The sequence below is a fragment of the Capricornis sumatraensis genome, chromosome 14 (genome assembly GCF_032405125.1).
Source record: "Capricornis sumatraensis isolate serow.1 chromosome 14, serow.2, whole genome shotgun sequence".
NCBI classification, from domain to species: Eukaryota; Metazoa; Chordata; class Mammalia; order Artiodactyla; family Bovidae; genus Capricornis; species Capricornis sumatraensis.
Window position 1 is genome coordinate 40,965,479 of NC_091082.1, and position 17,012 is coordinate 40,982,490.

The 17,012-nt window shown below is 36.3% G+C and overlaps 1 protein-coding gene across 1 annotated transcript in view; it reads left to right on the plus strand.

Moving 5' to 3' along the window:
- The window catches only part of AKT3 (AKT serine/threonine kinase 3), a 266,553-nt gene that overhangs the window by 149,137 nt on the left and 100,404 nt on the right, over nucleotides 1–17,012 (plus strand). The window contains exons 3-4 of the mRNA XM_068985636.1: nucleotides 4,318–4,429; nucleotides 10,047–10,191. Of these exons, the coding sequence (XP_068841737.1) occupies nucleotides 4,318–4,429; nucleotides 10,047–10,191 (257 nt within the window). The remainder of the gene's footprint in view (nucleotides 1–4,317; nucleotides 4,430–10,046; nucleotides 10,192–17,012) is intronic.

Below are 17,012 nucleotides of genomic sequence, written 5' to 3' on the forward strand. Positions count from 1 at the left end.
TTGCCTAGGATAACACTGCTGATAGTGGGTGATGAGCCTGGATTTGAATCTGGCATTCTAATTTTCAGGTCTGTTATCTTAGTTACCTTGACATCGCTACAATGGAAAACGTAACAGAAACTGAAATAGGTAACCCTTAGACTGGACATTTTTTCTTTTCTGTTCTTCCTCTCTCCCTTTACTCCTTAGTTCACTCTTGAGTTTTCCATCAGGACTGTCCCTCTTTTTTAAGAGTCTGTTCTGCATTCTTTACATTAAAAGCCAGTTGGTCAAAATCATCAGGTATTTACTTTGTACCCTTATGTGCTGTCACTGTTGTAGATGCTGCAAGGAAGAGTTGTGCACTCAATTCCAACCTTTTATTTAATCCATCTAACTGGAACATCAAGTTAACATTACTTAAACATCTCTAAGATAGTACAGTAAATCATTGGCTGGAAGACTGAAAGAAATTTTATAAAGAAGCAAAGAGGAAGGAGCAAAGAGAATCAAATTGAGTCTGTACCTTATAGGCAGAGTAAATTGGGCGAAATTGTGTGGTTCTTTATTGTTATAAATTGTATGATATCTTTGGTGTTTTAAAACTTGTATTTCAGACAAAAAAATAAATTAGCACACTGATATTTTAACATTCTTATTTCAGAAAGTATTTAACATTGTTATTAATTATTTAACTGTGAGATAATAGATTTTATGATCTGTCGATTCTCCTGCTTTTTTATTATTTTACACACCACCAAGTTCTCACTTCCCTCCTTTTAGTTCCTTAGTTGATACTTGCAACCATTCCCTTGTCTTGCATCCTGTATTCTGTTTCACTTTCTGGCATTCTCAAACTTACTTAAATTATGGCTTTGCTTACATCCGATCCTCTGTGTTCCCCATCTGTACCCGTGGAGTTGAATATATCCGGGGAAAAATATGATCCCCGGTGATACTTTAAATTCCAAGAGATCTTCCTGACCAAGAAATGGAACCCGCATCTCCTGCATTGCCAGGTGGGTTCTTTACCACTAGCGCCATCTGGGAAGCCCCATTAGGTTCCATTGGACCCTTAATGCCATTTAGCAGTCATGGGTATTTATTTACCTGTCTGTTTGCTTCTAGAAGGCTATTACATATCTTCACTTTTCTCAAAGATCCAGTGCATCCTCATCCAACCTAATTCTTAAGGATGGCTTTACATCCTGATTCATTGGAAAAAATGGAAGCAAGGAGCAGGTAATTTCTATTAGCTCCTACTTTCATCTATACCCCTAACTGCATTTGGACTCCTTTAGCCAATCTTCTCTCCAATTCCACTACTAAATTCTCTGTGCTCCTGACTACAGCCAGCCCCGTACTTGTTCAGTGAATCCTTTCCCTTCTTGACTATATAAGGAAGTTGCGCCAGAAATTTTCTCCTCTTTCCTGTATCATCAAAATTACCTTCTTGTTGGATTATTACTGTCAGAATTCACTCACTTGGAAAATATTTACTGAGTGTCTGCTATATGTTAGGCACAGTTCTAGGTACTAAGAATACATTCTAGTTGAAGAAACAAACATAAAAAATAAGTTAGTCATCTCACATGAACAAAGATGGAAACATGCTATGAGAAATAAAAAGTAGAGCAGGTGAGAGGGGTTGGAGAATCCTGGGAAAAGGATACATATTTCAGCATTGAACATCATGGTTGAGGCAGGCTTCACAGTGAAGGTTTTTAGATTTAAGACTTGAAGGAAATGGGGGAGTAGGCTTAGGAGGTTGTGTGAGGGGAAGAATACCCAGCAGAGGCATGACTAAATGAAAAACCATAAAGACGGAGACTGCAGTGCATTGTGGAGGAAGTGCAGGGTGGCCGGGTAGTTGGCAGAGTGACCTGAAAGAGAGTACTAGGGGAAGAGGTGAGAAACTTTGGTTAGATGGGTTGGAGGTCCAGATCATGTAGGACCCTTGCTGATCATCTAAGGGCCTTTGTCTTCTGTTGTCAGTGAATTGAAAACATTGCAGTTTTTATTTTTTATTTTTTTTGCAGTTGTTCATTTTAAGGTTTCTGACTGTAGGTCTCTGCAGAGAAGGGCAGAGGAGAACTGTTGTAGGGTTTTGGGAATATTCATGTCAGAGACAGTGATGGCTTGTTCCAAGGTAGTGGAGGAAGTGTGAAGTGATACTAATATATCTTGAAAGCAGAGTCAACAGGATTTCCAGAGAGAGATGTGAGAGAAGAAGGGACTTAAAGATGATCCCAAGGTTTTTGACTTGAGCAGCTATAAGGCTGGAGGTGCCATCGTCTGAGATAGAGAAAGCTACAGTGAGGAGGTTGGCAAGGGGAGCAAGAGTGGGAGAAATCAGGAGTTTAATTTTGAATGAGTTCAGATGTGTCTCAGAATACAGTTTCTATATTTAAGTGACTTATCTGACCTTTCCACATCTCTCAGTAGGAAGATCCAGTTTTATGGCACCTGAGGAGATTTAGGCATTGGGTGGTGAGAGCCTGAAGCACAGTAGCATCAGTGGAAAAGTAATGGCATATGCTCCCAGTATCAAAAAGGAAGGTCACCCGTGTTTTCAGTTTGAATGATGGAAAAATTAGGAAAGCCAGGTCTAAGAACAGATTTAGAGGGAAAGATAGTAGGTTGGGTTTTAGGTGTGGTTCCAGTAATTCAACCAGGTAGAAATAACCATTGTATAGTTAGACATGTGTATCATAAAATAGAGATCCAAGATGGAAAGAAATTTGGCTGAGACCATAAAAACTTGTTAGAAAAGAGAGGAAAAAAAAAAGGAAGCGAGACCCTCGATGAATTAGCTCTTTTAGTGTGAAGAGTAAAGAATTGTCCAGTGTGATTAATGACTTTATCCTATAAAGACCCATATAGTTGATAGTTGCTAATGATGAAACTAGCGCAAAACAGATAAGCACTGAGAAAACACTGCTGAGTTTGTCAACTAGGGGTGAATTAGTTTCTTTTAAGAGAAAAATGTCAGTGGACAACCCTATCCTATTCACTCGTGTTGTCCAATACCAGATGGTAGCCCACCAGACTTCTCTGTCCATGGGATTCTTTAGGCAGAATACTGGAGTGGGTAGCTATTAGGGGATCTTCCCGAACCAAGGGTCGAACCTGGGTGTCCTTCACTGCAGACAGATTTTTTACTGTATGAGTCACCAGAGAAGTTCAGGTGTATACATAATAATAGCGGCTAACATTCATTGCAAACTTAGTATGTGTCATACTCTACACTATTATATATACTCACTATTAATCCCCTGATGGCCCAGACAGTAAAGAACCAACCTGCCAATGCAGGAGACCCTAGTTTGATCCCTGGCTTGGGAAGATCCCCTGGAGAAGGGAATGGCTGCCCACTCCAGTATTGTTACCTGAAGAATTCCATAGATAGAGATTATAACTCCATGGGTTATAATCCATGGAGTCACAAAGAGTTGGACATGACGGAGCAACCAACATTTTCATTATTAATCCCCACATCACTTTTATGATGTAGGTACTCTTTATTGTTTCCCCATTTAATACTTAAAGACCAGACAAATTAATCAACTTGTCTAAAGTTGCATAGTTAAGGGTAGGAAAAAAAGATCATATCCAGGCTTTGTTGTGTTAAAAATCCATGCTTTTAGCCCCTACACTATGCTCCTTTTCTTTGAAGTCTTCATAGATAATCCTTGACAGAACTTATCACTCTTTGACTGACTGACCCAAGATGACTTTAGAGCTTTAGGGTGTACTTACTGTCAAAGGCTTGTAATCTAGGTAGGCATAAGGATATTATCTTAAAAATTATAATATTAGATACTCTATGCTAAGTGAAAATGAGAGGTACAGTAATAAGTAATGAGAATATAGGGTGGGGAATGTAGTGATAATGTTATAAGAATATAGGGTGGGGAGTGCTCAGTCTAGACTAGGTTTTTCTAAAAGGATTCATGGAAGGAGTATAATTTGATACCTTAGAGGACAAGTATTCTTTTGACAATTGGATATACCTAGGGGTAAAATAAATAGGAAACATTCCAAATAATAGTATTAGCTGGAGCAATAGTGTAGATACAGGAAAGGGCAAGATGTATTTAGGGAGAGTTTAATAGTCTAATTTAGCTGGGCATGTGACCAGAATGGGCAAAGGATTAGAAAGAAATACTGAAGTCAGGTTTTGAACAACCTTGAGTGAGTGAGTGAGATTCATTAGAGTGAGATTCATAGAAATCTGTGAAGTTGCAATGGTTTGTTTAGAATGGAACTCTGTAGTTCTCAACTGTTTACTTGTTTAAATATAAGTATATTCAAAGAGACATTTTATTTTATTTCTAGAATGCCAGTTAATGAAAACAGAACGACCAAAGCCAAACACATTTATTATCAGATGTCTCCAGTGGACCACTGTCATAGAGAGAACATTTCACGTAGATACTCCAGAGGAAAGGTAAGAAACTCATTTTTTCTATTTTGTGAAACAGCAGCAGTCAGTCTAAAGATGTATGCATATCTGACTTGACCACTTGTAAATATATTGGTAAGATGTTTTTCAATTCAGTTGTTCAGTCATGTCTGACTCTTTGCGACCCCATGAACCACAGCACACCAGGCCTTCCTGTCCATCACCAACTCCTGGAGTTTACCCAAACTCATGTCCATTGAGTCGGTGATGCCATCCAGCCATCTCATACTCTGTTGTTCCCTTCTCCTCCTGCCATCAATCTTTCCCAACATCACGGTCTTCTCAAATGAGTCAGCTCTTCGCATCTGGTGGCCAAAGTATTGGAGTTTCAGCTTCAGCATCAGTCCTTCCAGTGAACACCCAGGACTGATCTCCTTTAGGATGGACTGGTTGGATCTCCTTGCAGTCCAAGGGACTCTCAAGAGTCTTCTGCAACACCACAGTTCAAAAGCATCAATTCTTCAGTGCTCAGCTTTCTTTATAGTCTCAACTCTCACATCCATACATGACCACAGGAAAAACCATAGCCTTGACTAGACAGACCTTTGTTGACAAAGGAATGTCTCTGCTTTTTAATATGCTGTCTAGGTTGGTCATAACTTTCCTTCCAAGGAGTAAGCGTCTTTTAATTTCATGGCTGCAGTCACCATCTGCAGTGATTTTTGAGCCCAAAAAAATAAAGTCTGACACTGTTTCCCCATCTATTTGCCATGAAGTGATGGGACCAGATGCCATGATCTTCGTTTTCTGAATGTTGAGCTTTAAGCCAACTGTTTCACTCTCCTCTTTCACTTTCAACAAGAGGTGCTTTAGTTCTTCTTCACTTTCTGCCATAAGGGTGGTGTCATCTGCATATCTGAGGTTATTGATATTTCTCCCAGCAATCTTGATTCCAGTTTGTGCTTCCTCCAACCTAGCATTTCTCATGATGTACTCTGCATATAAGTTAAATAAGCAGGGTGACAATATACAGCCTTGACGTACTCGTTTTCCTATTTGGAACCAGTCTGTTGTTCCATGTCCAGTTCTAACTGTTGCTTCCTGACCTGCATATAGGTTTCTCAAGAGGCAGGTCAGGTGGTCTGGTATTCCCATCTCTTTCAGAATTTTCCAGTTTATTGTGATCCACAGAGTCTGTAGTCCATTAATTATTCTGTTTCTGGTATAATAAATAAATGACAGGCTTACAAAGATATTAAATCAAAACCTATAGAAGTGCTGTAAGATAGACTTTTAAACAGAAGACCAAACACTTAAAATATAAATTAAAGAGGTCACCAAACTACATTTTAAAAATTATGTAATTGATTGTGGTTATATTTGGAATTCTAGAGCTGGTGATGGCAAAACCTTTCAAATAATGTGCCATTATGCAAGTGGCTTCCCAGAATGTTATGCTGAGAAGGATTCTGAGACTGGGGCTAAGCTCAGTGAGGGAAAACATCAGGTGTGATTGATATTAAATGTCATCATTGCTAAAGAGAGGGATATTAGTAACTAGCATACCAACACCAGGGCCGCTTGTCATCCTCCTGATCTACTATCCTTGAATTCTATCTTAATATTCTTTTATCTGGTGGCTTTGATACTGAGTTAAGTCCAACAACCACAAAATAATTTTTCTACATATTACCATATTTGATCCAAATCAGAAACTTTGTGAAGTTAAATGTTATTAGCCTTATTTTTCAAGTGAACAAATTAGGTCCTAAGAGACTTGTTTAAAATTTAAAACAAAAAACTCTTCCTCAGATGTGGTGAAGTATTATTTTAGTAACACTTTTTTGTCGATAAATAGTAAGTAATAAAGTATGAGTGATTACTTTAGGAAATATAGAAAAGAATGAAAAATTACTCAGAATTCTAATTCAATAACCAGACTTAGAGTCTGATAATATTTTCTTTAATATACTTTCCATCTGACCCATTGCATTTGTGCAGAGGTCTTTGGTATACATAAAATTTGATATGCCCTCCCTTTGCACATACCCCTGTCTTCCCTGTGCATTGCTATATGTTGGATCCTCAGTTTTCTTATATCTCTACTCATAACCATGGTTGAGCCCATTACCTTGTACCTTTCAGATCTGAGCTTAAAATGTCACATTTCTTACAAAACCCTCCTTGCTGCATGCTTACATATCTCCTTGTATCCTCTGTATCAAGTTTGTCTCCACTGTAATCTTTGATTGCCTTTTTCTCTCTTGATTATAAGATTCTTGGCTAGCAAGTAACATACCTTCCTTGCTCATTATTTTATCTTTAGCGTGTAGTCAAAGATCTGACACAATGTTTGTTGACTGGCTGAATGAATGGAACTTTTCCCATGTCAACACATAGTCTTTGGAAATATTATTCTTAGTGGATTGTAACATCCCATTGAAACAGTGATTGATTTTGGCGTTTATGTTGGCAAAGCTGGACTTAAGCCATATCTTAATGCTTTAGAATATCTAGCTTGCCATTCTTCCAATAATATCACGCTGCTTTTTACAAAACTAGGAATAGAAGAATAAAGAATAAACAGAACCTGAAGTTAGTAGAAAGAGACAGTAAAAACTGGAGTATAAATGAATAAAATAGAGACTAAAAAAAAAAAACTAGAAAATATCAATGAAACTAAAAGCTGGTTCCTTGAAAAGGTAAACAAAATTGAAAATCCTTTAGACAAACTCATCAAGAAAAACAGAGAAAAGGCCAAAATAAAATTTGAAATGAAAGGGGAGACATTACAACCAAATCCAAAGTAAAAGAAAGGATCATAAGAGCTACTATGAACAATTTTACACCAGTAAAGTGAATAACCCAGAAGAAATGGATTAATTAATAGAAATGTGCACTCTTTCAAGACTGAACCAACCAGAAAGGAGTTTCTGGTTGGAACTCAACAGATCAGTTACCAGTAATTGAAATTGAATCAGTTAAAAACAAAGTAACAAAACAAAACCTTTCCAACAAACCAAACTCCAGGCCAGGTAGAAAATATTTGCAAACAATGTAATCAATAAGGGCTTAATTTCCAAAATAAAGAAACAACTCATATAACTCAACAACAAAGAAACATCCGTCCAATTGGAGAATGAGCAGAAGACATAAATAGACATTTCTCCAAAGAAGAAATACAGATGACCAATTGGCACTTGAGAAGATGCTCAATATCGCTAGAGAAATAACAAATCAAAACTACAGTGAGTTACCTCCCACAAGTCAGAACAGCTATCATTAAAAGTGTACAAATAACAAATGCTGGAGAGAGTGTGGAGAAAAGGGAGCCCTCCTCTACTATTAGTAGGAATGTAAGTTGTTGCAGCCACTGTGGAAAACAGTATGCAGATTCCTCAGAAGTCTAAAAATAGAATTAGCATATGATATAGCAATCTCACTCCTGGGCATATATACATAACAGAACTATAATTCAAAAAGATACATACACCTCTATGTTCATAACAGCTCTATTCAAAGCAGCTAAGACAGAGAAACAACTAAATGTCCATTGACATATGAATGCATAAAGAAGATGTGGTGTGGTTTTGCAATGGAATATAACTCACTCATGAAAAAGAGTGAAATAATGCCATTTGCAGCAGCATGGGTATAACTAGAGATTGTCATACTAAGTGAAGTAAGTCAGAAAGAGAAAGACGAATACTGTATGATGTCACTTATGTGTGAAATCTAAAATAGGACACAAATGAACCTGTCTGTGAAACAAAAACAGAATCGTGAACCTAGAGAACAGCCTGTTGGTTGCCAAGGGGGACGAAGTTGGGGAAGGGATAGGATGGGAGGTTAGGGGTAGCAGATGTCAGCTTATATATATATAATGGTCTTACTGTACAATGTAGAGAAGTGGGTTTAATATCCTATGATAAACCATGATGGAAAAGAATATATTAAAAAAGAATGTGTATATAAATATATATATAAGTATAAATATATATATATATAAAACTGAAGTAACTTTGCTGTATGGTAATAATTAGTATTGTAAATCAGCTATACTTCAATAAAAATATTGATCAAAAATGAAGAAAGGACTATAGCCCAGTATAGTTGTTAATAGTGAAAGGAAAATTTCTTAACAAAATTTTGACAAACCAGATTCAAGAAAATATGTAAAAAAGGTCATACATTATGACTAAATGTAGTTTATCATATAATTCAGTTGTATTAAATCTGAAAATCATCCAACTAAATTCCCTATATTAGAAAAGAGAAACGACATGGTCATTTCAACAGGTGCAGAAAAAGCATTTGAAAACTCCCAACACCCTTTCATAACAAAAACACTCAACTGGTTAGGAATGGAAGGGAACTTAATCAACTTGATTAAGTGTATCTACAAACAAACTACAACTTATATAATATTCAGAGGTAAAAGACTTGATACTTTCTCCCTTAAGATCTGGAACAAAATAAGAATGTCTGCTCTCTCCACTTTTATCTAATGTTGTACTTACTGATGGTCTGCTCTAGACCATTACAGGGCAAGAAAAAGAAAGAAAAGGGAAACACATTGGAAAGGAGAAAGTAAATTGCTCTTCTTTGTAGAGTATGTGGTTGCATGTGTGGAATATCCAAAAAAATAAAAGCTGTTAGAACTAGTAAATGAATTTATTAAGGCTATAGAATATATGGTCATCATACCAAAAGCAATTGTATTTCTAAATACTAACCAAACAGTTTGAAAATAAAAAAAAAACCTTAAACCTCCACAATAGCATAAAATAATACTTAGAAATAAATTTAGTTCATGGTTTGCAAGACATTTTCACAGAAATTTACAAACCCTGCATTGGATAATTAGAGATCTAAATAAATGGAGAGCTATACCATGTTCATGGATTAGAAGACTTAATTTATTAAGGTACCAGTTTCCTCCAGATTGATCTATAGATTTAATGTTGTTCCAGTTAGAATTCCAGCAAAATTTGTCTTATGAAATCTACAGACTGATTTTATACAAATTGTATATGGAAGTGAATGATCCTTTATCTGATAGCACAACTGTCAAAAAGTAAAAGCCTCATGTTACTGCTACTAAATCCTATTATTTAAGCTACAAACTGCCTATCAGTTTTTTAAAATGAAACTTACCTATGATCTGGGAATAGATTTTGCCTTTGAAAAGTTTTTCGAACTTTTTTTAAAATTTATTTTTAATTGGGGGGAAAATTCCTTTATAATGTTGTATTGGTTTCTGCTGTCCAACAACACACATTAGCCATAATTATACATCTATCACTTCCCTCTATTGGACCTTACTAGAGAAACTGAGTATGTCAGTGATGGACTTACAGATGTGTACAGATAATTAAGATTTAATCATACTTTTAAATAATTTTTACTCAGTTTTCTTACAATCATCATTGTCTCCTCCTCCTCCTCTTCTTCTTTTTACCTCCAAATAAATGCTAGTATTGATAAAAACTTTAGGCCTGTAATGTAAAATACTTCTAGGATCAACTTCATCTTGGAGTTATGGTGGGAAATATGTATTATTTTGAAATAGACTTTGTGTTGACTTTATACTTTATAGAAGAGAAATATTTGCATTATTTATGATTCTTTATTAATAGGGATTTTTTTCTCATTTTTGTAGGGAAGAATGGACAGAAGCTATCCAGGCTGTAGCAGACAGACTCCAGAGGCAAGAAGAAGAGAGAATGAATTGTAGTCCAACTTCACAAATTGATAATATAGGAGAGGAAGAGATGGATGCTTCTACAACCCATCATAAAAGAAAGGTAGAAAAGAACATGTATTCCCCTCTTCAGCACAACATTTATGTGTGTGGAAGAAATATGTCAACAGTTGCCGTTTGCAAAAATTGTTAGCCAGTTATCTTATGATATGCCATTACATTGGTGTGAATGGTTTTTTTTTTTTTTAAATTTTAAGGTGTGAATGGTTTTTAATCAGGTAGATCTTAAACCTGTCATTGTTTAAAACCACATAATTGAAACATCTCTTTATTTCAGTGTTTTAGCAATTAGCACTGAATGCTGAAAGGGCTGATAAGGATGCGGTGACTGATGTACCATCATACTGCTTTATAATTTGCATTTTTCCCTTACTGTTTTTAATACTATTTCAGAAACTTGGAAATAAAATGTTTTCCCTAATGATTTGGTCTTTTTCCATTTGGCATTCTATGTTCTCCTGAAAGCAGAAGCTTAAATGGCTCTGTGAACTTCCTGCTTGGTGCCCCAGCCTCACTAATATCAGCGGGAAAGTGAGCAATCTTGGAAATTATAGCTTTTTATTTTAATGGCTGCTTCTAAGCCAGTGAGGGAAACAGACTTTTCCTACCCTCAGTGCTCTAGAATAATAAACACCAATTTATATATTTATGGGAATTGTAAATTATGTTTTTCATTACTATAGAATATTGAAAAGCATCTTCCTATGCAAAAAGGGGTATTTTAAGATTAAGGGTATAAGTGTTCAAAATAGATGAACATGCCATTTTTTTATGTTTAGAATATATTTATTATATTAGATTTTAAATTAATCTTCAGGTTGAAAAATGCTAATTCTTAAGGTAATTATCCATGTAATTTTGTATTAGCACAGTGATTAAGAACTCTTTGGTGTTAGACTGCCTGAGTTCAAATCTCTTTTTCCTATGTGCTAAAGATGTGAAGGTAAGCTTTGCAATTACAATTTAGATTTAGTTAATTATCCTTTCCTTATCTGAAATTTCTGTTCTAATTAGAATTACATTCTATGCTTGATCTTAACCAAATGTCTGAGAACCCTGTGTAACTTCCTTGAAGACTTATCCTCTACTTGTTAGCTGTACTGTATCCCTCTTTTCTTTTGAGTCACCTTCTCTACCCTGTGCCCTTGTTCCTTAGTTATTGCCAAGAGAAAAACACAGTCTAGCTTTACCTCCTTCTCAGAGAGAAAGAAATCATTTTGCTCATGTATGTTCACATGTACACAATTAATTTGAAATTTGACTGTGCTCATAAATTTAAAGTCATATCCTGATTATTCTCATCCTTTGAGTAATAAACTACTTCATTCAATAGCAAACTATACCAGCTGTAGAATTTCTGAGTAACAGAGATTAATAATAAGATGTTGTATAAATAGCTAGAGGTTGAAATTGGGAAGTTTATAACATTCTTAACTTTGAGTGAACTCCGGGAGATGGTGATGGACAGGGAGGTGTCCTGGCGTGGTGATGGCCTGGTGTGTTGTGATTCATGGGGTCACAAAGGGTTGGACACGACTGAGTGACTGAACTGAACTGACTGAACTAGAAATACTGTTACTGGTGTAAAAATTTTGGAAATGAAAATGGAAATTTACAGAACTTTGAGTGAAGAGAGACAAACACTTTGAATGATACAAAAACGGAAAATACTACTTTTTCTGTTAAGGCTGGTTGTAAATGATTTTTAAAGCATAATACATTTTCCTGTTTTCAGTTACCAGTGTCAATTGTCTTAGAGTTTCTCACCTTTGCTAGTTATCACTTGTAAGCATTTATTATACGTCCAGTTCTAACTGTTGCTTCCTGACCTGCATACAGATTTCTCAAGAGGCAGGTTAGGTGGTCTGGTATTCCCATCTCTTTCAGAATTTTCCACAGTTTATTGTGATCCACACAGTCAAAGGCTTTGGCATAGTCGATAAAGCAGAAATAGATGTTTTTCTGGAACTCTCTTAGTTTTTCAATAATCCAGTGGATGTTGGCAATTTGATCTCTGGTTCCTCTGCCTTTTCTAAAACCAGCTTGAACATCTGGAAGTTCACGGTTCATGTACTGCTGAAGCCTGGCTTGGAGAATTTTGAGCATGACTTTGCTAGCATGTGAGATGAGTGCAATTGTGCGGTAGTTAGTACCTCCTATATTCCCATTATGTCTGATTCCAGTTCTTGGAATTTTATTATTTAATGCCTGACTACCATAACTCACAGCAGTCACTAGCATACAGAGAAGGAGAGAAAGAAAAGAACAGACCTGAAATCAAGTCATTTCTCACTTCCTACCTAGAGGGAGGAGCAGCATAATCAGTGTTGTAGAAACTGACTTGATAAGATTAGAGCTTCTCCTTATGTTGGGGGAAAAGCACTGGAGGAATGGAGGAGAGATGTGGGTAGAGAGGTTTACTTCTTGAAAGACTCCTTTTCACTCCTTGGACCTTATTTGGTGTATCTCTTACATTGTAAATCTATGTGGAATTGATCTTTTGGGCCAAACTTGCTAAAACCACTGTATCCTTTTCCTTGTATTCCTCTTCATTTATATATATTTATAACCTAATTTGGGGGTTTGGGGGACAGTTATTTTTCTTATAATCTAGTGTGTGATTTGAATATATTTAAAATATTTATTTATTTATTTTAATTGGAGGCTAATTATAATATTGTAGTGGTTTTTGCCATACATTGACATTAATCAGCCATGGGTGTACATGTGTCCCCCATCCTGAACACCCCCTCCCCACCTCCCTCCCATCCCTTCCCTCAGGGTTGTCCCAGTGCACTAACTTTGAGCGCCCTGTTTCATGCATCAAACTTGGACTGGTGATGTATTTCACATATGATAATATACATGTTTCAATGCTATTCTCTCAAGTCATCCCACCCTCGCTTAGTGTATGCACACGCATCTTTTAGCCTAAAACAGCCACATTGATATGTTACAGAGATTATGTACAGGAAAGAGTATAATTCTATAAAAATATTTTCTAATAAATTCTTAGGTTTGGGTTTTGGAGGATTACTTTTCTATAGAGTATCTAATGCCCTTATTTAAAAAAATTTTATTGAAGTATTTTTATAGAAGTTTCAGCTATTAAAATTTTTTTATTGACATATAGTTGATATACAAAATTATGTTACTTGATTTACAATATTGTGTCGGTTTCTCCTTTGGTAACCATAGTTTGTTTTCTGTCTGTAAAGAATTCATTTGTACTGGTTTTTAAATTTCCACATATAAATGATATTTATTATCTTTCTTTATCTGAATTACTTCACTTCACTTCTCTAGGTCCATTCATGTTGCTGCAAATGGTTTTATTTCATTCTTTTCTATGGCTGAGTAATATTTCATTGTATGCATGTGTGTGTGTATATGTATACACACACATATGTACCTATACACATATATACATAAACACATATTGTTTTACTTGCTAAATTGTGTCCAACTCTTGTGACCTCGTGGATTATATAGCCTGCTAGGCTCCTCTGTCCATTGAATTTTCCAAGCAGGAATACTGGAAAGGAAAGTGAAAGAAAGTGAAGTCGCTCAGTTGTGTCCGACTCTTTGCGACCCCATGGACTATAGCCTACCAGGCTTCTCCATACATGAGATTTTCCAGGCAAGAATACTGGAGTGGGTTACCATTTCCTTCTCCAGGGGATCTTCCCGACCCAGGGATCGAACCCGGGTCTCCCGCATTGGAGGCAGACACTTTAACCTCTGAGCCACCACTGGAATGGGTTGCCATTTCCTACTCCAGGGAATCTTCCCTACCCAGAGATCAAACCCACGTCTCTGGTGTCTCCTGCATTGGGAGGCAGATTCTTTACCACTGAGCTACCTGGGAAGATCAGATATTAATACATACCACATATTTATCTATTCATCTGTTGATGGAGAGTTAGATTTCTTCCATATTTTGGCTGTTGTAAATAGTATGTCATGCTCTTAATTTTAAATAAAATCTTATTGTATCTTTGCCCTTAACACTATCCAAGAAAAGGAAAATAAGTTGCATTTTTTTTGTAAAGAATAGATAATCACTGTGTATACTCCACTGAAGATGAGCATTTGCTATCATGGATACTTTTTAATTTTTCTAAAGTTTTATCAAACTGGATCTGATAGAACCTAGATATCTTTGAGAGATGAGTAGATAAAGAAGTTGTAGAATATTTTCAGCCGTCAAAAGGAACACGTTTGAATCAGTCCTAATGAGGTAGATGAACCTAGAGTCTTTTATACAGAATGAAGTAAGTCAGAAAGAGAAAAACAGATTTCGTATATTAACGCATATATATGGAATCTGGAAAGATGGTATGATGAACTATTGGCAGGGCAGTAGTAGAGATGCAGACATAGAGAACAGAATTGTGGACACAGCGGGGGAAGGAGAGGGTGGGGAGAATTGAGAGGGTAGCCTGGAAATGCATATATTACCATATGCAAATTAGATAACCAGTGGAAATTTGCTGTATGATGCAGGCAGGGAGCTCAAATCAGGTGCTCTATGACAACCTATAGGGGTTGGAGAGGGTAGGAGAGGGGAAAGAGTTTCAAGAGGGAAGGGACATATGCATACCTATGACTGATTCATGTTGATGTCTGGCAGGGACCAACACATTACTGTAAAGCAATTATCCTCCAATTAAAAAGAAATTTAAAAAACCCTAAGAATAAAAAAAAATCCCCCCTAAAAATAGAATGATAAATGTTTCTGATTTAATCATGTAGAATGCTTTGTTAGTAACATAAATTTCCATGTAAATTCTTCTTTTAAAAAAGATTGACAAACTGACAGAAGCTGTGAAATTTGGTGTTAAAGCTGTCATCCCTTTTTTTAACCTCCTTGTCCCTAGGAATTACAGTCCTTAAAGAAGATAGTACTATTTCATTATTATATATTGCTTTTCGGGTGAAAATGTCATAAAGCAGTTTATAAATTCTTTTCTAATCTTTATCCCCAGAATTCAGTTTCAGTTTATATGATGTTTAGTATTTAATAATGGAACACAGTATCATTTTCCAGTATTTTTATATAAAGTGAGAGAAGGTACTGTTCAGATGAAGCTTTGAGCAATAACGTAACATATGGCTTAGTTACAAGACGTGGATCAAGAACCACAATTTGATTGCTGCAATTTATGTCAGAGAATGTTCTGCCTGTTTTCCTCCCAAGAGGTTAATAGTATGCAGTCTTACATTTAGGTCTTTAATCTATTTTGACTATATTGTTGTGTGTAGTTTTAGTGAATGTTCTAATTTTGTTGTTTTACCTGTAGTTGTCCAGTTTCCCAGCACCACTTACTGAAGAGACTGTCTTTTCTCCATTGTATAGTCTTGCCTCCTTTATAAATAGATTAAGTGACCATACGTACATGGCTTTATCGCTGGACTTTTTATGCAGTTCCATTGATCTGTTTTTGTGACAGCACCCTGCTGTTTTAATGACTATAGCATTGTAATATGGTCTGAGGTCTCGGCTTCCGAGTCCTCTAGTGTCACTGTCTTTCTCTGGATTATTTTTGGCCATTCAGGGTCTTTTGTGTTTCCATACGAATTAAAATTTTTTTGTTCTACTTCTGTGAAAAATAAAGTTGCATAATAATAAATATCCCCTCACTTTCAGTCTGTATGTGTCTCTAGGTCTGAAGTGGGTCTCTTGTAGACAGCATAAATTTGGGTCTTGGTTTTGTATCCATTTAGCCTGTCTGTGACTTTTGGTTGGAGCATTTAATCCATTTACATTTAAGGTAATTATAGATATGTGGGTTCCTATAGCCATTTTATTTGTTGTTTTGGATTTGTTGTTTTTTTCTGATTTGGTGATACTGAATTCTCTTATTTTTGCTTTTCTGTAAAGCTTTTGATTTCTCTGTCAAATGTAAATGAGAGCCTTGCTGAATATTCTTTTTTCTTTCATCACTTTAAGTGTATCATAACACTTAATTCTGGCCTGCAGAGTTTCTGTTGGAAAATCGGCTGAGAACTTTATGAGGATTCTCATGTATGCTGTTTGTTGTGTTTCCCTTATGGCTTTTAATGTTTATTTGTCTTTAATTTTTGTCACTTTGATTAATGTGTCTCAGTGTGTTCCTCCTTGGGTTCACCTTGTGCAGGACTGTCTGTAATTCCTAGCCAAGTGACTGTTTCTTTTTTCATGTTAGGGAAGTTTTTAGCTATGATCTCTTTGAATTCTTCAAATATTTTCTCAGGCCCTTTCTCTGTTTCTTGTCCCACTGGGACTCCTATAGTTGAATGTTAGTGCATTTAATACTGTCCTAGAGGTCTCTGATACTGTCATTTCTTTCCATTCGTTTTTATTCTGTTCTGTGGTAGTGATTTCCACCACTGTGTCTTCCACCTCACTTTGGTTCTTCAGCCTCAGTTATTCTGCTGTTGATTCCTTCTAGTGTCTTTTTCGTTTTAGTTATTGTCTTGTTCACCTCCATTTGCTCGCTCTTTAAATCGTCTAGCTCCTTAGTAAACATTTCTGGTATCTTCTCAGTTTGTGCCCCCAACTCTGTTTTGAGATTTTTGATCATCTTTCCTATCATTAATCTCGTTTCTTTTTCATGGCGATTTTCTGTCTCCTGTTCAGTTAGCTGTTCTTGTGGGTTTTTGTCTTGTTTCTTTGTTTGAAGCACATTTCTGTTGTCTCATTTTGTCTTTCTGTGTTTGTGGCCTCCGTTCCCATAGGCCACAGGACCATAGTTCCTCCTCTTTCTGATGTCCGCTTCCTGGTGAGAATGTAGGTCCACGGGCTTGTGTAGGCTTCCTGGCGAGTGGGATTGGTGCCTTCCGTCTTGTAGGTGGAGCTGGGCTTTGTCCCTCTGATGGACA